The sequence below is a fragment of the Narcine bancroftii genome, chromosome 2 (assembly GCF_036971445.1).
Source record: "Narcine bancroftii isolate sNarBan1 chromosome 2, sNarBan1.hap1, whole genome shotgun sequence".
Lineage (NCBI taxonomy): Eukaryota > Metazoa > Chordata > Chondrichthyes > Torpediniformes > Narcinidae > Narcine > Narcine bancroftii.
The window spans coordinates 191550986-191577064 of record NC_091470.1 but is presented as its reverse complement, the minus strand read 5'-3'; the positions used below and the strand labels follow the sequence as shown (position 1 = coordinate 191577064).

The 26079-nt window shown below is 46.3% G+C and overlaps 1 protein-coding gene across 1 annotated transcript; it reads left to right on the top strand.

Moving 5' to 3' along the window:
• Positions 1-8888: 8888 nt before the first annotated feature.
• Positions 8889-25640, top strand: tap2a (transporter associated with antigen processing, subunit type a). Its single transcript, XM_069915630.1, has 9 exons — positions 8889-8984; positions 9187-9435; positions 11289-11486; positions 13203-13331; positions 19366-19554; positions 21047-21220; positions 22114-22273; positions 23255-23391; positions 25389-25640. The coding sequence occupies exons 1-9, from the start codon at positions 8889-8891 to the stop codon at positions 25581-25583; spliced, it is 1527 nt and encodes a 508-aa protein (XP_069771731.1). The 3' UTR covers positions 25584-25640.
• The last annotated feature ends 439 nt before the right edge of the window (positions 25641-26079 follow it).

The window sequence follows — 26079 nt, the reverse complement described above, 5'->3', positions numbered from 1 at the left end:
TTCCAATTTAATTATACCTTTCTCTTGCCATTCCTTTCAGAAAAAAGGGGGACTTATCAATACACAACTTTGGATTCATCCAAATACTCGAGCTTCAAAAAAATTATGAATTAAATTTAAATAATCTGGCTAATTTATTCAAAACAAATGCATATGCAATATAATTGGGTTAGATCTTGCTTCAGGAGGTAACTGGATAGACAAATATTGTAATGGAGGGATAGGAGGAAGAGCAGAACACTCAATATACCAAGGAACCACTCTCTCCAGAGCAAAAGACCAATGTGCTAAATGCTTAAGAATAAAAACATAATAGTACATTAACTTTGGCGAACCTAAGCCCCACCCCTGGCCACCTCTTTCAACTTGCAATTGTAATTTATCAAGTTTTGGAGCCTTTTTTAAACAACGGAACAACATGAGCTACCCTCCAATCCTCTAACACCTCACCTGGTGGCTAAGAACGTTTCTGAATATTTCTTCCAGGGCTGCTGCAATTTCTACACTCGTCTCCCTCAAGATCCAAGGAAATATCATGTCAGCCAGGAGGATTTCTCTACCTTTATTTGCTGTAAGACAGCAGCACGCCCTCCTCTTTATTCTCCATATGTTCCATGTCACTACTGCTTGTTTCTGTTCCTTCCTTAGACACTCTGCCAGATTCCTGAGTAAATACTGATGCAAAAAAAACTATTTAAGATCTTCCCCATCTCGTGAGGCTCCACACATAGACGACCACTCTGATCCTCTAGAGGATCAATTTTGTCCCTTATTATCCTTTTTACTCTTAACATGCTTGTAGAAATTAGCTTGGAAAACATATCTATAATCTGTCACATATTCTATTCCTCTTGAAATGAATGCCAGGATTGCATTTGCTTTCTTCATCACCGACTCAACCTGCAAGGCTATCCTGAATGAGGACTCTCGGGTCCCTTTGCATCTGGGTATTTTCATTTTTCAAAAATGGTCTGCCCATTTATTTTTTTTCAACCAAAGTGCATGACTGTACACTTTCCGACATTGTATTTCATTTGTCCTTCTGTAGCCTCCGTTTTCTCGACACTACCTATAGACGACAATTTCTTTATTCCAATATATCCTAATTTCAAAGTATCATCTTCCAAAGCATGAGCTACAATATCCAAAATTTTGATCACTTTAACCCAACAAATCAAACTCTGTGGCTGTTACTTTATGTAGTTTTAATTCATTGATAGAATGGATAAGCATTTTGCATAGCTTCCCATTAAGACTTTCACAACCATGAATAACAATGCATTTACTGTATAATAGAGATATAAAAAATACATAGAGATATAAAACGTATATAAAGATTTAAAAAACTTTAAAGAGATGCATAGTTCAAAGAAAAATTTCTCATGCTCATGCTTCTTTCACATCTTCTAGAATGGGAGCAAGCCATTAGCCTGGGCAGATATTACAACATAGTCACTATGGTAACTCTACAAACAATAGTTCTCTTAAAGAGATGGGTACAAAATTAACTAAGAGTTAAAAACACAAGGTTTTAACCTTTACACTACCTGCTCCTCCACCTACCTTCGTATCTTCAGTAAATGACTACAAAGCCATTCATTCCATAATCTAAATCAGTAATATACATAGAAAATGTGGCCACAACACCAAACACTGTGTGTTATGAACTAAATCAGCAGGAAGGTGAATGAACCAGAGACAATTTTTTATTATTAATAACATAAAATGTCTTACGACATCTAAACTTAACTCCAAATGTAAATATACGTGTGTGTTAAAACCCAAACTATTACATTTGAGGCTTGATTCAGAAGAGATTATTTTAAAGTTTATTCTTAGAAAACTTTTGTGTTGAAACTCAGTCTTTCCTGTTGTTCAAAAACAATAATAAAGTATGTTGAAACTTCAAGCCATCAGACCTCTAAAAACTCACAAATCTCTTGATGAGTTGTTTTTGGAGCAATGTTTCTTCATTCAAATTATTTTTTTTCTCTCTTGCCAGGAGATTGTGGAATCTGTGTTCCACACGATGAATCTACCCTCTTTGTCTTAAAGAGACAGTCAGAAGTAGTCTTCCTTATTTCAAAAGCCACTTATTCTGTGTTCCTTTTTTCCAGGAATACCTTTTCTGGTTATTGTATCTTCAATCCTGAAACTGTCCATTTTTTGTCAGAGACAATGAAGTGGCTCTTCTTTAATGCCACTGATATTGTGCATCTCCTAGTGTGAGAAACAGAAGTACCTTCACAGAAATTGCTCGAGACAAAAATTGAGAACAAAGAACGTTTATTTTACAACAATGCAAAGTTGGGTGCTTCCCCTTACCCTGGGAATACACACATACACTGGGGCTCACCCAACTTTTATACAGTGGATTTCAGTATCAGAATACCCTCCCCCTTACATTCTTCTGCCCCCTGGATGGGTTTGGCATAGGCAATCCTTCCTGCCTACGTGCAGTTTCAGTGGACTTGGAGGACCAGTGGGTATCCTGTCGGTGTCTTCTCATGTCATTATCCCCATTGTCCTTATTCATGCCCTTGTCCCCATTCACACCTTTCCAACTCTCAGAGCTACAGTCCCTTCATATGCAGAGTTCGCTAATCCTGTCTAGGGTTTACTAATTAAATATGCATAACTTGATAAATCTGTGTATGGCTTACTAATTATATATGTAGAAAAAACTTGGTACTTCTGTCTAGGGCTAGGAGACCCTTATCTCATCCTGACTATCTCAACTTCCTACATTCTATTATTCCTTACCTCTCCTTATCTTATTCATATGGTGGGCACTGATCCTGTCGAAAGGACTAGAAGGTTCTTATCTTACATAGGCTGACTCTGCTTCCTGCATCCTAATTTCCATGCTTAGCCTGTTCATACTGGTTTAATCCATCACTCCATGTGTCTGTACTAGTTTCCCCATCTTTCATATTTTTATGTCAAGTTTACTCATCTCTCACACTATGATAAGGAGAATACAATACAGAACAACATCTCTCTCTCTCTCTCTATAGAGGCTACTGTTTTCAATCCTGTCTTTTACAGGATGGTCAACCTCTTTCTGGTTTCAAAATGGCTCTTGATCCAGTAATATGTTTCTCTCAAAAGTCTTATCACTTGACACGTGACATAATTTCTGTCTTTAAAGTTCATAATGCCTTCTTCAAAATTATGTATCATGATCCAAAGAACTCCAGCTCCTTTACATCTATATTCTAAAAGCATCTCTTCCAGAAGTTGAAGTGGATCAGACTCTGGACTATCTGTTAATCAGCCAGCAGCTGCTCTTGAGTAAACACTTTTGTTATGAGTTCTTAATAGAGAACCGTCACAAGACTTTTATGGCTGTTTGCAGTTCTGAATTAGCAGACCTCTCAAGTAAACAAGCTTCCAGCAGAACAATACAATAAGAACAATAAGACCTCATTTTTTTGAATATTTTATTTATTAAATCATGATGCATTATATGTAAAATACAATTAATGAATAAAACTAAAACAATTTTAAAAATACACACATAATATTTCAATAAACTAATCCCCCCCTCCCTAACCCACCCATCGAACCCACTAACCTACCCTAAAGGAAAAAGAAAGAAAGAGGAGATCAACCATAACAACAGAAATCATCAATTAGTTACCATGGATTGGAGAAACACCCCTAGTGTGCGGCTGGGGGGGGGGGGGGGGGCTGTTCAAAAACTCAAACCCATATAATCCAAATAAGGGCTCCAAGTTTAACGATTTAAAAAAAATTTTCGCGCCAATTATATGGAATACAAGACCTCAATTCCATATGCCATCTTTGAATACTCAAATCAGTCTCATTTTTCCAAGTATTTGCCAAACATTTTATAGCTACAGCTAATGCCAATCTCAAAAATGCAATTTGAAATCTATTTAATCTTAGTTCTAAACTCAACCTCTTAATATTACCTAACAAAAATACTAAAGGATCTAATGAAAATTTCACTTTCAAAATAACTTCTGCAAGTTCCTTAAGTCTATTCCAAAAAGGTTTTTACTGTTTCAAATATCCAAACAGAATGTATAAAAGTACCTACTTCCTTATGGCTTCTAAAACATAAATCTGAAGAAATGAAATTGTATTTTAAGTTTTCTGGAATTAAATATAATTGATGAATAAAATTATAATGAACTAATCGATACCTTACATTTATAATTTTAGTCATACTATCCCCTAATAAATTCATCCAATCATCCTGAGGAATAAGTAAACCTAAATCTTTCTCCCATTTCAATCTAGATTTATGTAAATCCAATTTAGGCATTTTATTCTGTAATAAAGCATACATTAGGCAGGCGAACCGGCCCCACTTGTCACGCACGTGGCGGGGCAGCCGGCCAAAGTGGTGCCGTCAGGGGGTTTCCTCCTGACCTCGGCACTGGGCTCAGAAGCCCGTGCTTGGTGACTCACGTGATGCCCTGGTGACGTCAGGGCCCCTCAGCACGGTTCTCAGCCAGGTCCGGGCTGGGAGTATAAGACCAGCCATGCAGCCTGCAATAAATCAGTTTTGCTCACTGACCTCAACCCGTCTGGTTGTGCGATCCTTCAGTTAGCAGTGTAGCCGCCGCTACAACATCTGTTATAAATCCTTTCTTGCCACCCTCAGTAAGTAAAATTTCAAACTTAGACTGTCTAAGTAACTGTAAAGTATGTCCAAAATTATCCAACAATAAAGCTTTAATTCGATAATAAGAAAGAGTATTTGAAGATGTATTGTATTTCTGTTCCATTCTTTGAAAAGAAATAAAATATCCTCCTTCATAACAATCTTGCACAAATGTAATACCCTTTTGGCCCCATAACTTCAAAAGCTGATTATTAAGTGTAAAAGGGAAAAGCTTATTTTGATCCAAAGGAGTTTTGCCTGAAATTTTACCTTGGGTACCTTTAACTTCATATTTTAATACCATAAATCCATTGTGTTTCAAAACAGGTAAATTATAACGATCCAATAACTTAGGGCTCCATCTATAAATAAACTGATCCATCCTCTTCTCAGCAATTTGAGATGATGCAATATTAGCCCATATCAAAGGTCTGTCCATTTCAAATATCCTATTAATAAATTTCAATTGTGCCACATCTTAATAATTTTGATAATTGGGGAGTTGCAAACCTCCTAATTCATATTTCCAAGTTAATTTTTGTAAAGATATCCTTGCCATTTTATCCTTCCATTAAAAATTTCCTCACCAAAGCATTTAAGTCCTTAAAAATGTTTTGAGGAATTGTACAAGGAACAGATTGAAATAAATACTGAATTCGAGAAAAAATATTTATTTTAATACAATTGACTCTTCCTAGTAAAGTAATCAGTAAATCTTTCCATTGATTCAAATCCTGTTTAATTTTAGACATTAGCGGTAAATAATTTAATTCGTATAAGTGACTATAATTACTATCAACCCTAACACTTAAGAATAATGCATTTCAGCTAATGACATAATATAATTATTTTCCCAATTAATTTTATAATCATATTGTTCCAATCTGTCATGTAGACACTTTAAAGAATTCTGAGGTTCTGTTAAATATACCAAAACATCATCCGCAAATAAATTAATTTTAAATTGACCAGATTTCACCTTAATAACTCTAATATTACTATCTTGTCTAATCATCCAAGCCAAAGGTTCAATAACTAATGCAAATAGAGCTGGTGACAAAGGAAAGCCTTGTAAAGTCGATCTAGTCAATATGAAAGGTAAAGATAACTGTCCATTTGTCACAACTCTAGCAGTGGGACATTGATACAAACCTTAATCCAACCAATGAAAATTGGGCCAAATTCTGAAGTAAAACCATTGTCCCCTGGAGACTTCCCATTTAGCATGGATTGGAGTGCGTCTGTTACTTCTTTAGCAGTAAAAGGAGCGTCCAAATCTTTAACATCCACACCACTTATAAAAGGAAAATCCAGATCAGATAAAAAAAATTCAGTTTTAACCAGACCTCATTTTTGAGATCTGCCAGCTTCCATTTCAAAGGAATCCGTTATGGGGCATATTATATATTCTATATAAATATGTTTTTAAAAGAGATAGATTGTGGGGGTTTAATATAGGTCACTTCACAAACAGACACTTACAAAACACCTCTCATTTAAAGTGCCAGAGCTCTGCTCAAGCCAGATATCCAGACTCTGAGTGTCTTTGCAAAAACAATGAAGCTATTTTGGAAGGAATTTTAAAAAGCAGGTGCAAATGGACAGTTCAGGCTCAAAGTGCTGGTAAGATCTTTCAAAGATTGGGTTTGGAGCCCTGCAAGAAGTGCTGGTTTTGCAAACAGAGAGAGAAAAAAAACAGGTGATTTCTCTTTTGGGAGAGAGAGAGGTCAGTTCTACAGTAGCTTTTGGAAGCTGCAACATGGCGAGCTGGCAGGCTTGTTGAAAACCCCATTTTGAAGACGGGTTGAGTTCTGAGTTCAGTCTGTTGGAAAAACCTTGTTGTCCTGATGAGAGGAAATGGCTGTCTAGAGTGTTTCTCCTGAAATAAGGGAAATGAGAGGAACTCTGTGGTGACCTGGAAGAAGAGGTTATCATTTGGAAAACCCATAATGGGGCAAGTTTCTTGGCAAGACACTGAAGTGACTGATTGGAGGAAATCAGTTTGTGTGTATCCAATGAGCAACAAATCCCTCCCTGAAATCAATGAGAACCAACAAGAGAAATAGAATATGTGACACCAGAGCCTGGTGAAGATTCATCAATGTTAAATTTTGTGCACAGTATAAGAATTGCTTGATATCAGAGAACTTGGAGAAGTGAGATTGGACTGTGAAGCAAAGAACTTTCCTGAACATACACACATTACATGAAGAGGGTTAAGGTAATAGTAATAAATTAAAGTTTGATCCTGTTTTAATGTATAAAGAAAATTAAAAGCAACTTTTGCTTAAGTAACCATTTGTCTTGGTGCATTTCTATTGCTCCTGGGTTTTGGAGTCCTCTGGACTTGTAACAACTCTCTGAGAGTAATGATGTGTCTGTAAAATGCAAATGTGCCCTGTCCACCCAAAACTAACTTTACTAAAACATATATATATATTTTATAACTAAAGATTTTAACTTTAAAGAATATTATTAGCACAAATCTGTTACACCGTGGAACACCGCCAGCAACTGGCAGCCAACCAAAATATGATCCCTGCATTCTGATTGCTTCCTGCCAATCAGCCAATTCTCTGGTATGTTCCGTTTGAACTTGGCTCTTCTTACGTAGGCTCACTGCTTGTTTGCCTTATTTCAATCGATGCTATGTCAGTTTCCTGAGTAGATACAGATGCAAAGACCCCATTTAAGATCACCCCCATCTCTTTTGGCTCCAAGCATTGACAACCACTCTGATCTTCAAGAGGACCAAATTTTTCCCTGACTATCCTTTTGCTCTTAATATTCCTGTAGAAACTCTGATGATGTTCTTTCACATTGTCTGCCAAAAGCAACCTCTTAGAACATTACAGAACGGAAAAGAGACCCTTTTCCCCTTCTAGTCTGTGCTGAACCATTATTCTGCCTAGTCCCACTGACCTACACCCAGTCCATAGCCCTCCCATCTATGTACCTGTCCAAATTCATCTTAAATGTTAAAATTGAGCCCTCATTCATCACCTCAGCTGGCATCTTGTTCCACACTCCCACCACTCCTTGTGTGAAGAAGTTCCTCCTCATGTTCCCCTTAAACTTTCCCCCTTTCACCCTTGTTTGTATCTCACCTGCCCTCAGTGGAAAAAATTCTACCTTGACTGTACCTCTATCAAATTTCCCCTCATTCTTCTATGCTCCAGGGAATGAGGTTCTAACCTGTTTAACCTAGTCCAGCCAGCATCGTAATAAATCTTCTCTGCAATCTTATTTATAATTTTCCTTAGTCCAGTGTCCAAAACTGCACACAATACTCTAAATTCGGCCTCACTAATGTCTTATACAACTTTACCATAACATCCCAACTCCTGTACTCAACACTGGTTTGTGAAGACCAATATGCCAAAAGCTCTCTATCTACCTGTGATGCCACTTTCAGGGAATTTTGTATCTGTATTCCCAAATCCCTCTGTTCCACTGCATTCCTCAGTACCTGACCATGTACAATGTTTGTCTGGCCTTGGTTTTGTTCTTCCAAGATGCAACACCTCACACTTGTCTGTGTTAAATCTGCCATTTTTCATTCCATTTTACCAGCTGGTTGAGATCCCTCTGCAAGCTTTGAAAACCTTTGCTGTCCACAGTGCTTCTAAACTAGTGTCATCTGCAAACTTACTGATCCAATTTCCCATGTTATCATCCAGATCATTGATGTTGATGACAAACCACAGTGGTCCCAGCACCAATCCCTGTAGCACACCACTAGTCACAGGCCTCGCATCATCTTTTAGCCCACCTAATTTATTTCTTAAGTTTTTGGAATTCTTTATGCTCCTCAGGAAACTCATTGATCCTTGTTGCCCATATCTGCTATACATCTTTCAACGTAACCAGATCCCCAAAATTCCATGGAAACCAAGGTTCCCTATGCCTGTCAACTTTGCCTTTAATCCTGACAGGAATATACAAACTCTGTACTTTCCAAATCCTCAGCTGGTCCGGGTCAGAGTGTAACAGCCGATGTACACGATTGTAGTTTATACAATTACCTGTTGCAGAATCGTCAGCTGGCCCGGGTCAGACTGTAACAGCTGATGTACACGATTGTAGTTTCTACAATTACCTGTCATGGAATTGTCAGCTGCCCCAGGTCAGACTGTAACAGCCGATGTACACTATTGTAGTTTATACAATTACCTGTCACAGAATCGTCGGCTTGTCCAGATCAGATTGTAACAGCCAATGTACATGATTGTAGTTTATACAATTACCTGTCATGGAATTGTCAGCTGGCCCAGATCAGACTGTAACAGCTGATGTACACGACTGCAGTTTATACAATTACCTGTCGCAGAATTGTTGCCTGGCCAGGGTCAGACTGTAACAGCCGATATACACGATTGTAGTTTATACAAGTAACTGTTCAGCTGCAGCAAGGTACCATTTTGGGCATTGTGTGTTGTACACTCTATATGACCAAAAACTCTGCATTGTAACCCAGTGAAACATTGATAAAATAGTGTGGAAATTGCTGAGGTCATTGACGTGACTGTTGAACATCCTTGTACTGCTGTCCCGTTAACCTCCTGCTGGTTTCAACATGTCTCTGTTTGCCAGGTGACATCACCTCTCGCCTTTCCAATGACACCTCCCTCACGAGCCGTTCTATTGCTGCCAATGTGAACATCTTTCTGCGCACTTTGGTCAATGTAGTGGGAGTCCTTTGCTTCGCCTTTGCTCTCTCCAGGCAGCTCACCATTGTGATGTTTGTTGAGTCTCCACTGACGATTTTGGTCCAGAAGCTGTACAACCAGTACTACCTGGTAGGTCTACCTTGTTCACCGTGGTCATAAACGAGAATGTGCTGGGTGCTGGAGCACAGATCCCTCTCTCTCACTCGAATCCTGGGGTCCAGAAAGACGCCTTTCGCTCCATCACACCACCCTCTCCATTGCATTTCCCACAGAAACTGGCCTTTTGCCCCATCCTTTCCATGCATTCACCTATACTAGTCCCTTTTACCTGTTTTTGGACTGCAGTTTTTGGTTCCTTGATGAATCAAAAACTGGTCAAGCTATTCTGAAATGTTTGAGAGTCTCTGTCTGCACCACCCCCTCGGGCATGTGCCAGCCATCCTGTGAGGACCAATCCCCATCAGATCTTCTGTGAACCCCTACCTCTCACCTGATACCTGTGTCCTTTTAGCTGGAGCACCCCACTCACAGGGAAGAGTCTTTCTATCTGCATTATCTATCCTGCCTTAATGCCTGTCAGGTCACCACTCAGCCTGATTCCAATCCAGGCAGCCTACTGGTGACCCTTTTAGCCAGTTCTATCCTTCACTTTGGTGAGGAGGCTGGGGGGTTGGAGAGCAGAACTGTATGCACTGTCCCGGGTGTGGCTTTACAAAACCAGACCATGATCTATGTCGCAGGGACTTTCACCCTTGCAGCATGTATCAGTGAGCGCAACTCTATTACAGCGCCAGTAACCTGGGTTCAAGTCCGATGCTGTCTATATAGAGTAGCTTGGGTTGCCCATGGTGGGCGTGGACATCTTGTGGATGGACCCCCATGAACATTGGTGTTAAAGGTCCCATCAAGCACCCCATTATGAAACCACCTCCCCCAAGTCCCATCCAGCACCCTGTTCTGGAACCATCTACCCTGAGCCCCATTGAGCACCCTGTTCTGGAACTACCTCCCTCCGGGTCCCATCTAGCATCCAGTTCTGGAATCACCTCCCCTGGGTCACATCGCCCAATTCATTCTGGAACCATCTGCATCTGGGTGCCATCATTCCTGCCATCTTCTAGGTGACCGGGTCGCCATCTTGGTGCCGGGTTACCTCTTCAACAAGTCCAGTTGAGCTGATGTGCCAGGAAGTCTCCTCGGTCAGATAGGCCATCTTCCCAGTCAGACAGACTGTCTCCCTGATCAGACAAGTTGTCTCACCAGCCAGATAGGACATCTCCCTGGTCAGGCAAGACATTTCTCCGGTCAGACAAGCCATCTCCCTAGTCAGAAGCCACATCCCTGGTCAGTCAGGATGTCTCACTGGTCAGATATGCTGTCTTCCCTGTCAGACAGGGCATCTCCACTCAGGCAGGCTATCACCCTGGTCAGACAGAGCATCTCCCCAGTATGGTGGGCCATCTTCCTGGTCAGACAAGATGCCTCCCGGTCAGGCAGGGCACATCCCCGGTCAGACAGGCTGTCTCTCCGGTCAGATGGTCCATCTCCTGATCAGACAGGCCACTTCCTCCATTCAGATGGGCTGTCACCCCAGTCAAATTTGTAATTTTCCTGGTCAGGCAGGCTGTCTCCCCGGTGAGGTGGGCCGGCTCCTGGTCAGACAGGACGCCATGATGCTTCCTTCCCACTGACTGATCCCAAACCTTCCCCTTCACCACAATGATGTGTTTGTACGGAGAATTGTTGCTGGTGATTGGTGGTTTCCACTTCTCTGCCCGTCAGCTTCTGACCAACCCGAGCCTCTGACCACCTTCCTTTCTCTGACCATGTCTTTTTTTCACCCCGTATCATGGTTCCTTTCCTGCACTGAGTTCCGCCTCCAGAACCACACCCTCCCTCAGGCCCACGTCAAACCTCATTCATCCCTCGGTTCCCTCTGCTGAACTCGGCTGTGGCTGAGGGGTGTATTCTGTGTTGAACAGAAACAGGTTCAGGAGGTTCAGGACTCAATCGGCAGGTCAAATCAGCTGGCTGGTGAGATTGTCTCCTCAATGAGAACCGTCAGGAGCTTTGCCACTGAGGACTGGGAGTCGGAGCGATTTAACAAGAAGCTGCAGGAGACAGGTCAACTGAGGAACAAACGGGACCTCATCCGAGCAGTGTACCTGCTGTGTCACAGGGTGAGTACGGCCCTCAGCCTCTCCCTCTCTCCTCCATTCTCTATTTCCCACCCCTGTCACCCCATCTTCCCCTCCTTCTCCTTTTCTTTTCTCCATCTTGCTCTCCCTCACACTCTCTCTAACACTCTTCCTCTCCTTTTCTTTCACCCTCATGCTCTTTCTTCCTCTCACCCTCACTTTCTTTCCTCTTCACTTCCCCTCCTTGTATCTCTCTCTCCCCCTCTTCCTCACACTCCTTTCCCTTTCTCTCCTCTCTCTCTTTCTCGTTCCCTCTTTCTCCCTTTCTCACTCTCCCCCCTCTCTCCACCCCCCCTCTCTCTCTCTTCCTCGTATCAATCCAGGAAGTAGGAGATAAATTAGAAAGCAGGACATGGTAGGTAGTTCTCAGGATTGCTACATATGCCACGTATCAGACAGCTCGAGATGGTGCAAGAGGGAGGGTTTCAAATTCCTGAGACATTGGAACCAGGTCTGGGGGAGGAGAGGTCTGGGGGGAGGTGAGGTCTGGGGGAGGTGAGGTCTGGGGGAGGTGAGGTCTGGGGGAGGTGAGGTCTGGGGGAGGTGAGGTCTGGGGGAGGTGAGGTCTGGGGGAGGTGGGGTCTGGGGGAGGTGGGGTCTGGGGGAGGTGGGGTCTGGGGGAGGTGGGGTCTGGGGGAGGTGGGGTCTGGGGGAGGTGGGGTCTGGGGGAGGTGGGGTCTGGGGGAGGTGGGGTCTGGGGGAGGTGGGGTCTGGGGGAGGTGGGGTCTGGGGGAGGTGGGGTCTGGGGGAGGTGGGGTCTGGGGAGGTGGGGTCTGGGGGAGGTGGGGTCTGGGGGAGGTGGGGTCTGGGGGAGGTGGGGTCTGGGGGAGGTGGGGTCTGGGGGAGGTGGGGTCTGGGGGAGGTGGGGTCTGGGGGAGGTGGGGTCTGGGGGAGGTGGGGTCTGGGGGAGGTGGGGTCTGGGGAAGGTGGGTCTCAGGTCTGGGGAGATGGGTCTGGAGGAGTTGGGTTTGGCGGAGGTGGGTCTCAGGTTTGGGGGAGGTGGGTTTGGAGGAGATGGGCCTGGGGGAGGTGGTAGATAATAATTCAGCACAGGCTATCCAGACAGGAAAGGGAACCAAAAGAGAGTCCCTTAAGAGACCCCACATGTCTGTGGATTCTCTTCCTACCCCGGAACCTCTGCAACCACGGTACCTCATGTCTGATCCACCAGTGACCCTGACCTCCCGGTTCCCAACCCCTGAGATGTCAGCGCCAGAGACCTTTCTTGCTGTCGGCACTCTCATGGATTCCGGTGCCAATCCCTGGTTCCCATGAGCCAGTCTTCAGCAGCTTGGGTTGGGTCCTCCAACCTCCGAGCCCCTCGCTGGTCCGCTGCTGTGGGCTCCCTCCCTGTAGGATCCTCTCCTGGGATTCTCCCCGATGGGGGTGTGGAAGATGGGATTGTTCTCTCACCCTTGTGCCCCATGTCAGTCCCTTGCTGCCCCGGAATCTACACCCCTTGTGGTCTGGTCTGCCCAGAGTGGGCGCTGCCATCTTACGCACAGGTCTCTGATGTTTAAAAACACCTGAAGGCCGATCACACCTACCTGGGGTCATCCATGTAACAAGCAGGTGGTAGGGCCTTGCAGAGAAGCAATGGGTCCTCACCTGCGCTGCCCTTGCTTGTTAACTGATCCCTCCTGTGTTTGTATGTGGTGGTCACGTTGTGTGCGTGACCCCTCTCCTGCATTTATATAGCACCTTCAGCTGCTGATGGAGGTGGTGATACTGTACTATGGACAGTACCTGGTGCGGACTGGACAGATGACCACGGGGAACCTGGTTGCCTTCTTCCTCTACCAAACGAACTACAGAAATCACGTGCAGGTAGGTTCACCTCATGTGGCCCTTTGCCCAGCCTTCAGTCTCCCCAGACAGTTTGAATCAGTGGGGGTGGTCTTGGAGTGTGGGGCATCTGTCCAAATCCTGAATTTCCTGGGTTAGCAGGGTAGTTCGATCAGTTCCTGCTCACCCTGTACAGTGGGAAGGTTTCTTGTGCAAGCAGTCTAAAAGGTGAACTCTAACATGTGTAATGCAGAGTTTCCCAGGGTGGGAGAGTCTCAGACAAGAGGCCAACACTTCAGGATTAAAGGGCATAGTAGAAAACAGATATGGAGGATCTGTGGAATTTGTGGCCACAGGTGGTTGTGGAGGCCAAGTCATTGGGTTTATTTAACGCAGAGATTGACAGATTCTTGATTATCCAGGGCATCAAGGGTTATGGGGAGAAGGCCGGGCAGTGAGGCTGAATGGGGAAAATGGATCAGCTCAAGATTAAATGGCGGGGAAGACTCAATGGGCTGAATGTCCGGTTTCTGCTCCTGTTCGTTGTGCTTTTAAATCACAAACGTGTTGGAGAAACAGCAGGTCACACTGCATTCCTGGGAAGTAAAGAGTAACCAATGTTTCGGGCCTGAGCCTTTTGTCAAGGACTGAGCAAAACACAGACAGACGCCTGCATCGACAGAGGGGGAAGGAGTGGTGGGGGGGGGGTTGCTGGGGGGAGGATGGTTGGTGTGGTGGTCAATGTTATGTTTTTACAACACCAGGTCCCAGGTTTGAATCCCGCACTGCCTGTAAGGACGTTCTCTTCATGTCCGGCGTAGGGTTCCTCCAGGTGCTCCAGTTTCTTCCCACCCTCCAAACGTACAGAGGTCGTAGGTTATTTGTGGAATTTGGGTGGCATGGGCTCATGGGCCAGAAGGCCCTGTCACTGTGCTGTACGCCTCCATTTGAAAGGGAGGGAGGGGCAGTGGGAAGAGCACAGGCTAACGGGGAAGGGGAGAAAAGCTAAGAAGTGAGAGGGGGACTCTCCAAGCAGACAGCATTATCATCCCTCTGTCTCTTCCACTCCAGCTCCCCACCCCCTTCCCTTCCCTCCCCATGTAGGGAGCTTCCCCCTCCCTCTATCACTTCTCAGCTCCTTTCTCTTTAAAGTAGTTTTATTGAGTTGAAAAGAAAAAAAAACCCTTTTACCCTTCTAATTAATAATGAATCAAATCATATAATATACATATCACACAAAAATTGTAAATCAGAAATGTAATCACAATTATTTACCAAACTTATCCCAGTCAAAACATTACCTTCTATGATTATATTGAATTAACAGTTAATCCATTTCCCATAATGAGGCCAAAATTAAATCCATCTTTATCTAGTTAATCTCCTATCCTTTCACCTGTGACTTCTTGCCTATTAAGAACATAAGAAACAGGAGCAGAAGTCGGCCATTTGGCCCGTCGAGCCTGTTCCCCATTCAATGTGATCATGGCGGATCTGGTGCTCAGCTCATCTCCACCCACTTGCCTTTTCCCCCATATCCCTTAATTCCCCAACTCTGTAAAAATTTATTCAACATTATCTTAAGTACATTTACTGAGGTCACCTTCACTGCTTCAATGGGCAGCAAATTCCACAGATTCACCATCCTCTAGGAAAAGCAATTCCTCCTCACCTCCGTCCTAAATCCACCAACCCAAAAACACAGCATCTTCTTTCACTGCTATGCTGATGACACCCAGCTCTATCTCTCCCGAAGCCCAACAATTAAGCAAAGATAACCAACCTCATTGACAGTCTGGAGGACATAAAGTGCTGGATGGCTCAAAACTTCCTGCAGCTAAATGAAGGCAAATCTGAGATCATCCTATCTGGCCCCTCCAGCTCCACCAAAATTATCGCCAATACTCTTGACAACTTAGTCACCCTCATTAAACAACACATCATATCCTTTGGTGTGATATTTGATTTCACCTTCGTTCGACAAGTAGTAAAAGCTAGCTTTTCCCAGCTCTACACTGTTGCCAAAATCCAATAATTCCTGTTGCTGAAAGAATTTGAGAAAGTTAACTACGGCCTCATTTTCTCTCATTTAGACTACTCTTAACTCCCTACATACAGGAATTTGTCAGTTGTCATTATCCCGTTTGTAATTGGTTCAGAATACAGCAGCAAGGCTCCTGAAAGGAGCCAAGAAGAAGGAACCTTATCACCCCTATTCTCGCCTCCCTTAACAGGCTGCCAGTACAGCTCAGAATAGATTTTAAAGTTCTCCAGTTTGTTCACAAAGCCCTTAATAGATTACCCCTCTCCTACATCACCAGACTCCTGATTTCCAACTCCGCTTTAAGACCACTCAGATCGGCCAATTTAGGGTGCTTGTTTATTCCACGCTCAAATCGCTAACTCGGGAGATTGTGCCTTTCCTATTGCAGCCCCCAAACTGTGGAACAACATTCCTTCCCCCATCAAATCAGCCCCTTCTTTAACTCTTTCAAATCCAGGCTGAAGTTGTACTTTTACTCGCAAGTGTTTTGAGGTGATTGTCAATTGTTACCATGTTATATGTACAATTCTGAACCTCGGGGACCCATGTTATACTGCACTTTAAATAGTTGTGTAAGTTAAGATGTAATTTCTGATCTGTACTGAACTTTGGTCAACGCGAGTTGTTTTAAAATGAGCTGTATAAATAAAATAAACTCAACTAAACTACCCTGAATCTTGAGGCCATGTCTCCTAGTTCTGGACTCCCCCACTAATGGAAAGAACTTACTGACCTCAACTTATCTATGCCTTTCATAATATGCCTATCATCTTTCTTCTAAATTCCAGCGACTACAGTCCCAAATGACTCAATCTCTCTGCATAAGTCAATCCCCTCATCCTCTGGAATCGACCTGGTGACCCACCTATGCACCACCTCCAAAGCCAGTCCATCCTTTCTCGAGTCAGGAGACCAGAACTACACGCAGTGCTCCAGATGCAGCCTCACCAGGACCTTGTACAGTTACAGCAGAATCTCCCTGCTCCTAAACTCAATCCCTTCAGCAATGAAGGCCAACATTCCATTTGCTTTCTTGACAGCCTGCTGCAACCTTATGCAATTCATACACAAGCACTCCAGTCCCCCTGCACGACAACATGCTGCAATCACTTCCCTTTTAAGTAATAATCTGATCTTCCATTTTTCCTTCCAATGGGGATAACCTCACATTTACCAACATTGTACTCCATCTGCCAGACCCTCGCCTATCTCTATCTCTCTGCAGACTCTCAGTATCCTCTGCACAATTGTTTTTCCACTCAATTGATTAGCATCATCAGTGAACTACACCTTGTCCCCTCTTCCAGAACGTTGATATATCCACATGTATATTGAGAACAGTTCTGGGCCCAGCACTGACCCTGTCAACACTCCACTCACCACTGATTGCCAACCCCTGTACCCCAACTCTCTACTTTCCAATCCTCTATCCATGTTAATATGCCAACATTAAGCATCCTTATCTTCTGTATGTCTTTTATGCAGCACCTCATCGAACACCTTTTAGAAATCCAGGTATCTGCTCCCCTCTGTCTACATCCTCAAACAACTCCAGTAAATTGTCAAACAGGACCTGTCTTTGCTGAATCTATGCTGCGTCTGCCTGATGGATCCATTTCACTCCTGACGCTTCACTGTTTTTTCTATAATGAAAGCTTCAAGCTTTTCCCAACAAAAAGATGTTAAATTAACTGACCTATAATTCCCTGCCCTTTGCCTCCATCCTTTTTTGAATAGTAGCATGATACTTGCCTTCTTCCAATCAACTGAGACTTGACCAGAGTCCAGGAAATTTTGGTAAATTATCACCAAAGCCTCAACTATAACTTCTGCTCTTTCTTTCAGTACTCCGTGACATCAGATCAGAGATTTCTCTATCTTTAGACATGTTTTCTGAGTGCGACCTCTTTAATGATCGCTCCTCCATCCAGGTCCTCACCTCCCATCACGTCCATAACATCTGTCTTTGGCATGTTCGATGTGCCTCCACCGTGAAGACAGACACAGAATGGTCATCCTGGTTAGCCTGTGGTCATCCCCTTGCCCCTTCCTCCCTCCCCTCCTCCTCCCCGAACCTTTATATTCAGAAGCTGCTTTTTGCTAATACCCTGACGAAGGCCTCAGGCCTGAAACGTTGATAACCCTGTGGATGTTGCGTGACACCTGAGTTTCTCCAGCATATTTGTGAGGTACACTTCACCACAGCGTCTGTAGACTTTCCTGTTTAACTCAACTCTAACATACATTGAGTCACGTGAAGTAGAATGCAAAAACCCAGTTGTAGTGTTTCAATGGGAACAGACCAGTCAGTACCAAGCAAGGGCAGTGAGAGAGAGGGCACTGTGATGGGGTTCATTAGGAGTCTTATGGCTATGGTGAAGAAACTGTCTTTGAGCCTCTTGGTGTGATTTCACACTTGAGCCTTCTCCCTGATGGGAGGTGGGAGGAGAATCTATCTGGGGTGTGATTGGTCCTTTAGTGCTTCCCAGGCAGTGGGGGGTATAAGATATAGGAACAGATTTAGGCCATTCATCCCATTGAGTGCACCCCACAATTCCAACATGGTTGATTTACTATCTCTTTCCACCCCATTCTCCTGGTTCTCTTCCTAATCAAGAAACTATCTACCTCAGTCTTAAGTATCCTCACTAGAACCATTATAGCACAGAAAACAGGCCATTTGGCCCTTCTAGTCCGTGCCAACCATTATTTCGCTAGTCCCACTGACCTGCTCCCATTCCATAACCATCCAGACCTCTCCCATCCATGTGCCTATCCAATTTATTCTTAAAGCACATGGTCAAGCCCAGATTCACCACGAAATTTGGCAGCTCGTTCCACACTCCCACCACTCTCTGAGTGAAGAACTTCCCCCTAATGTTACCCCTAAACCTTTCCCTCTGACTGGGCCTCTTCAGATATCCGCAGTAAGGGATCCCTCAGATTCATGACCCTCTGGGTAAAGAATTTCCTCCTCATCTGAAAGGATGGTTCTGTGTTCTGAGGCTGTGTCCTCTGGCCCCAGACTCCCCCACCGTAGAAAACATCGTCTCCACATCCACACTACCCAGGCCTTTCAGTATTCGACAGGTTTCAGAGAAATTTCCCCTGATTCTTCTAAACTCCAGAGAGTACAGTCCCAGAGACATCAAATATTCCTCACCCGATAACCCTCTCATCCTATGTCTGGATAACGGGAAGGGGGAGGAGACGCAGCAGCGGTTATTGAAGTTCCAGAATCACAAAATAGGACAAAATGTTTAGAAAAGGAGTTTATGTTGGTGTCCACAGTAAAAAAAAATTAACCTCAGGTTAGATTTATTGGGTGTGTGAGTGTGTGGGTTTATATACATGTGTGTGTGTCTGTGAAGATCAGTGTGAGTGTGTTTGTGAGTGCATGTGAATATTTGTGTGTATCTGTGTGTTTGTGTGTCAGTGAATGTGTTAGTGTTTCTGTGTATGTTTCTGTGTGTGTGTGTCAGTGTGTGTGTTTTTGTGTATCTGTGTTTGTGTTTATGTGTGTTTGTATCTGTATGTGTGTGTTTGTGTATTTGTGTTTCTGATGTGTGTCTGTGTGTCTATGTGTGAGTGTCTGTGATGTGTGTCTGTATGTTTCTGTATATGTGTGTGTGTCAGTGTGTGCGTCTGTATGTGTGTTTTTGTGTATCTATGTTTTTGTGAGCATGTGTGTGTTTTTGTGTATCTGTGTTTGTGGGCATGTGTGTGTGTTTTTGTGTGTCTGAGTGTGTTTGTGTCTGTGTGTTTGTGTGTGAGTCTTTGTGTTTGTGGGTGTATTTGTGTCTGTTTTTATGTCTGTGTGTTTTTGCGTGTCTGTATTTTTGTGTGTTTGTGTATCTGTGTGACTGTGTGTGTATTTTTGTGTATCTGGGTGGTGTGCTTGTGTAGCTGTGTATGTGTGTTGTTTTTGTGTATCTGTGTGTATATGTATTTCTCTGTGTGTGTGTGTGTGTGTGTGTGTGTGTGTGAGCATGCACATACACCTGTGTTCTCTTTGTTCCTTTCTCTATCTAGACACTGGTCCACATGTGCTCAGACATGAGCCTGTCCATGGGAGCTGCTGAGAGGGTATTTGAATACCTCGACCGGAAGCCGGCTATTCGTTGTGATGGAACGTTGGTGCCAGAAATTCTGACAGGTCACCTGGAGTTCAAAAATGTGTCCTTCTCTTACCCCATGAGGCCTCACACCCAAGTCCTTAAGGTAACATAACAGGCGGAGAATGGTGTTGAGGGGTATCTCACAGGGCAGGTCTATCAGCCTGATGTCAGAGACCACAACAAAAGCACCTGCATCCAGGTAGCGCTGGAGTGTTACCATTGGAGAATTTGACTCTTGACAGGCACGGGCCAGAGGTGTCAAAGCCCCACAGGGGATCTGAGAGAGAGCTGCAGCCAGAGAAGTGAGTACAGTCATCAGTGGTCTCCTCGCAGCAAGGAGAATGGGCAGCGTGGGTCCCGACAGATGGACAGGAGGACTCCAGGCCCGAGACTTACCACACAACCAGCCAAGGGAGTGGCAGCAACCGAGGCTTCGTGTGGATGTGGAGCACAGGTCAGCATGTAGGTGATGGTGAAAGGACAGGGTCTGGACAAGAACAAATCTGAAAGCAAACCCGATTTTAATCCAGGTCACAACTGGAAAGGAGGGAATCTGGAATGGGGTGGGGGGGAATGGGAGAGAGTCTGGGATGGGAATCAGGGGTGAGTGTGGACAATGGGTTGGGGGGGAGTGTGGGATGGAGGGTATGGGGGGAGTGTGGGTCAGGGGAGAGTGTGGGATGGGTGGTTGAGGGGATCATCAGGAAGTGAGCGGAGGTCGTCAGCGAGGGATGATGTGTGACAGATCATGTCTCACCGATCTGATGAGACTTTATTGAAGAGGTTTTTTCCACTGAGGGTTGATGAGATCTAAAGCAGAGAACATGGATTCAGGGTGAAAGGGGAAATGTTTAGAGGGAATGTTCTTCACACAAAGTTGTGTGAGCATGGAATGAGCTGCCAGCTGAAGTAGTGAATACAGGCTCAATTTTTAAAAGAAGAATTTGGACAGGTCCATGGATGGGAGAGGTCTGGAGGGCTATGGACTGGGTGGTGGTCAGTGGGATGGGGTAGAAGGGAGAGGTTCCCTGGAGCAAAAGATGCTGATGTGGGGGGAGGGGGGGGGGGGAGAAATCTGATACTGGTTTATAAAAACTGAAGGGGCACGGATAAAGTGAATGGTCAGTCTGTTTCCCAGGGTAGATGATTCCAGAATGAGAGGGCACAGGGTTAAGGTGAGGAGGGAGGATATGAGAGGGATTTGAGGGGAAGCTTTTTTCACTCATGGAGGGGGGGGGGGTCCCTATTTTGAATGAACTGTTGAAAGAAGCTGTCAAAGTGGGGAAAACTTCACCTTCCACAAGACACTTGGAAAAGAAGGGGTTAGGATGGGGAGCAGATGCAGGACAACGATTCTAGGCCAGAATGCCAACTCCATCAGTAGTGTCAAGGGGGACAAAATGGCCTCCACCTTGGCCCAGAAGGGCTGTTCCTGGACCAGCCCTTCAGTGTCTGCATCACCCTGCAGTTCAGTCCAAAATCACCAGGTCCAGCTTGGCATCCACAGCAGCCGTCCAGAGCTCCAGGCCAACCTCAAGCACCAATGCAGGGACTGGAGAATGGGTGCTCAATGTCATCTGCTTTTGTGTTTTCAGGATGTGTCGTTCGAAGTGCGGAGTGGGGAGATGACAGCCCTGGTGGGTGTGACGGGGGGAGGGAAGACCACCTGTGTGTCCCTCCTACAACGCTTTTACGAGCCCCAGTCCGGGCGCATCCTGTTGGACGGGCATCCCATTGAGGAATACCAGCACCAGTACTACCACCGTAAGGTGAGGGGGCTGCAAGGGAGATTAATGGAGGGAGCATAGGAGGTAGAGGGAGACAGGGGAAGTGGGGACTAGGAGAGGGAGTCATGGTTGGGGTTGGGGATGGGGGTTGATGGGGTATCGAGATAAGGAGAGGGACCCTTGGTTGGGGACAGAGAGGGGGAAGGAGGAAGGGTGATGGGGTGGGTGGGGGGTGGTCAGAGACCTGCTTGTGGTCCTGATTTCCCCCAATGATCCCAGGACAGGGTGTCATTAGGTGGGGAGGATCTCACTTTTGCCAACCCCCTTACCCCTCCCTCCTTACTGCCCCTCACCACCACCATCCCCATTACCATCCCTCCCCCACACCCCACTCCCTTCCCTCTCCATCCCTCCTTTACCCCTCCCCTCCCCCACCACTCCACTCTCCCTCCCTCCCCTCCACTCTCCCTCCCTCCCCTCCACTCTCCCTCCCTCCCCTCCACTCTCCCTCCCCTCCACTCTCCCTCCCCTCCACTCTCCCTCCCCTCCACTCTCCCTCCCTCCCCTCCACTCTCCCTCCCTCCCCTCCACTCTCCCTCCCTCCCCTCCACTCTCCCTCCCTCCCCTCCACTCTCCCTCCCTCCCCTCCACTCTCCCTCCCTCCCCTCCACTCTCCCTCCCTCCCCTCCCACTTCCCTTTCCCTTCCTCCCCTACCTCTCCTTTGCCATTATCATTGGTCTCCCTCTCCATCTCCCCTCCCCTCTTCCCAATGCCCGTAATCTCCCTGTGATTTCCTCGGACCATTCTGTGGGGGTCGGGGTCCTGTTCTTCCACCGCCACATGTCAGACTCATTCCAGGTGAGTGACGGCCTGCCTTGGTGCACCATCCCGGTGTAAGATGTGTCCCCACTGACAGAATGCTGACCTTCTGCAGGTGTCCCTGGTCAGCCAGGAGCCAGTGCTGTTTGCCGGCTCAGTGCGAGATAACATCCGCTACGGACTGGAGAGCTGTCTGCACTCAGCCGTGACTGAGGCAGCGGAGAAGGCTGATGCACGGGAATTCATTGAGGCCATGGATCAGGGATACGACACAGGTACTGTGTCACAAAGCCAATTCTGTCAGCTATGGAAGTGACATGGCGTGAGCACTGAGCGCCACATGCCCTTGTGACATTGGTACAGGTCACAGTGCACTACAAACTAATGTTCCCTAACGGGGTTCACCAAGGTCCGGTCAATAATGGCCCAGTGAGGGTTCACCAGTGTTTTGTCAATAATGTCCTGGCATGGGGTTCACCAGGGTCTGGTCATTAACGTCCTGGCACAGGGTTCACCAGGGTCAGGTCACAAATGTCCAGGCAGGAGGTTTTCCAGTGTCTGGTCACTAATGTCCCCTGATGGGGTTCACCAAGGTCTGGTCACTCATGTCCCCTAATGGGATTCACTAGGGTCTCATCACTCATGTCCCAGCACAGCGTTCACCAAAGTCTGGTCACTAACATCCACCAACGGGGTTAACCAAGGTCTGGTCACTAATGTCTCAGCACAGGGTTCACCAAGATCTGGTCACTAATGTCCCAGCACGAGGTCCACCAGGGTTGGGTCAGTAATGACCCAGTATGGGATTCACCAGGGTCTGTTCACTAATGTCCTGGCATGGGGTTCACCAGGGTGCATCACTAACATTCCAGCATGGGTTTCACCAGGGTCTGGTTACTAATGTCTCCTAACCAGGTTCACCAGTGTCTGGTCACTAATGTCCCCTAATGGGATTTGCCAGGGTCTGGTCTCTAATGTCCCCTAATGGGGTTCTCCAGGGTCTGGTCACTAATGTCCCAGCACAGGGTTCACCAGGGTCTTTCACTCATGTCTCTGCACGAGATTCACCAGGGTCTGGTCACTGATGTCCCATCATGCAGTTTTCTAGTCTGCTCATGTCCTGCCATGGATTTTAGCATTGTCTGGTCACCACTGTTGTGCGGATGGAATGTTATCTGTCACATTTAGGATTCCATGTGCATGTGCTGTTAATCTGTCCAGGATTGATGGTAATGAGTTGTCTTCCTGTTGGTTAGATGTGGGTGAGTCCGGAGCGCAGATCTCTGTGGGAGAAAAGCAAAGGATCGCCATCGCACGTGCTCTGGTCCGACAGCCGCAGTTACTGGTCCTGGATGAGGCCACTAGCTCACTCGACGTCCAGACCGAGCTCACGGTGAGACGGCTGTTGATTTGTCCTTGTTTCCCGATGCATCCTCCCTGTGTCTGACTGTAGAATAATGTCCGATTGTCAAACCTTGATGCTGCCTCTGTCCTGGGACCCAGAGCTTGGACTATCGGACTCAGTTTGTTTTGTGAGGAAGTCCTGTCTCTCGTGGGGGGACCAGAGCTGAAAAGAGTCCTCCAACTGTGGCCCAATAGCAATTCTCTCAGACCTCCCCACGCTCCACTCTCTGTCTCCATCCCTCCACACAAATCCACCTGTATCTCACTTTTCCTAGCTCTGTTGCCCCCATTTCCGCTGTCTCTCAATGTTCCTGGGGGCTCTGACATCCCTTGTGGGCCCCATCCTCATTGAACCCCAGAATCCACCCCTCATACCCATTGGAATGACACACCACCTGCTTTTGCCTGCCCAGTTTACTCGCTGATCCATCTCCAACCTCATCACCATCAACACCACCCCTCGTTTCCTTCTTGAGTATTTATCTGTACTCTTCAAGTACCTTGTACCTATATTTGCTCTACACCTTCTTATCCAGATCGCCAATATCGCTTGAAAACTATGCCTGGTAACTTTGCCTTTAATCCTAACAGGAACATTCAAACTCTGCTCACTCAAGATTTCTCCTTTGAAGGCCATCCACTTATTGAACACACCCTTGTCAGAAAACAACACATCCCAATCCACTCTTCCAAGATACTTTCTTATTTGCACAAAATTTGCTTTCCTCCAATTTAGAATCCCAACATGAGGACCAGACTTAACCATAATTAACTTGAAGCTAATGACATTCTGGTCACTGGACCCAAAGTGTCCGCCTACACATGCATCCGTCACATGACCTGCTTGATTCCCTAATAGGAGATCAAGTACTGGCCTGTTTCCATGCTGTGTACTGAACTGCTGGGTCTTTGCACCAGCTGTGTTCTTCCTTTATCCAACCCTCAAGCTCCCAGGATCCTGGCACTGATCAATCCCCATGCCGAACAGTGACCTGCTGCCCCTAGTCTCCATCCCCTGTTCAATGACCAACACTTCCACACCAGGCCCCAACTGGCAAACCGCAGGAAGTGAAATGTAACCAATATTTAGGGATGACTTTACACCCTGACCAAGGGCTCAGGTCAGAAATGTTGGTGACCCCTTTACTTCTTGTGGATGCTGCTTGAGCTGCTGAGCTTCTCCACCACATTTGTGTCTTGCACTGGACCCCAGCATCTGATTCCAGGCCAGCCTTGTCCCTTTCTCTTCAAACTTTGAAACCTACCAAGTCACAGGCCTCCCAGCCACTTGTTGTGACGTTCCCTGAGACCGGGTCCAGCTTTCTCAGAATGGACTATCTCCTCTCTGTGTCAAAATCCTCCCACGGGGGCTCTTTAAAACCCCACCTCCTCAAGACAGAGTTCATGGTGAGGAAGTTGAAATCTGCCCCCCTACCCCACCATTAGAACCCAAGGTGACATCTGCCACTGTCAGAGGATTTAAATGAAATGCCAAAAATTCCCCCACAGAGCCTTAGAGGATATCCTCGTTACTTCGCCGTCATGTCTGAAGATTCCTTACCATGTAACATTGAGCCACCAATCCTGTGCTTTGGCAACAATCTGACCCTGGCTGGTCAGTGCTCCAAGTTTGACTACCCAAGCTGTCAGACACCTTGGACTCTACCACTTGCCTGTTCACACCCACGTCTGCTCTTCAGACTGACAGTTCCCCCCTCTGCCTGCACTTCCTGCCCACAACCATTCACCTGTCCTGTATCCCATACCCCTGACACCCAAACACCACAAGGTTCATCTCCAAGGACATTGGACCAGATCCCATGCATCTTCCCTGCCCCCCTACTCATGACCCCCTGACCCTGGCACTGCCTTGCCTCAGTATGGATGCATGCCAGTGCTGGACAGGAGCCCCTGGCGAGTACGAGAGGTGCAGGTGAGCTTGTGAGTGGGTACATTGGCCACCAACTGAAGCCTGCTTTCTCTCAGATCCAGCGAGCGCTGTCAAAAGGAGCCCAGACCACGCTGGTGATCGCTCACCGCCTGAAGACTGTGGAGCAGGCGGACAAGATCATTGTGATGGAGGGCGGTAGGGTGGTGGAACAAGGCACCCATCAGCAGCTGATGGAGAAGGGAGGCTGTTACAACAGGATGGTGCAACTGCTCTTCAGTGACAGGGAGTGAGGGGGTGTGAGGGTGCAGTGATAGGGAGTGAAGGAGTGGGAGGAGGGAGTGACAGGGAGTGAAGGAGTTGGGGGAGGGAGTGACAGGGAGTGAAGGAGTTGGGGGAGGGAGTGACAGGGAGTGAAGGAGTTGGGGGAGTGACAGGGAGTGAAGGAGTTGGGGGAGTGACAGGGAGTGAAGGAGTTGGGGGAGTGACAGGGAGTGAAGGAGTTGGGGGAGTGACAGGGAGTGAAGGAGTTGGGGGAGTGACAGGGAGTGAAGGAGTTGGGGGAGTGACAGGGAGTGAAGGAGTTGGGGGAGTGACAGGGAGTGAAGGAGTTGGGGGAGTGACAGGGAGTGAAGGAGTTGGGGGAGTGACAGGGAGTGAAGGAGTTGGGGGAGTGACAGGGAGTGAAGGAGTTGGGGGAGTGACAGGGAGTGAAGGAGTTGGGGGAGTGACAGGGAGTGAAGGAGTTGGGGGAGTGACAGGGAGTGAGGGGGCATGAGGGGGGAGTGA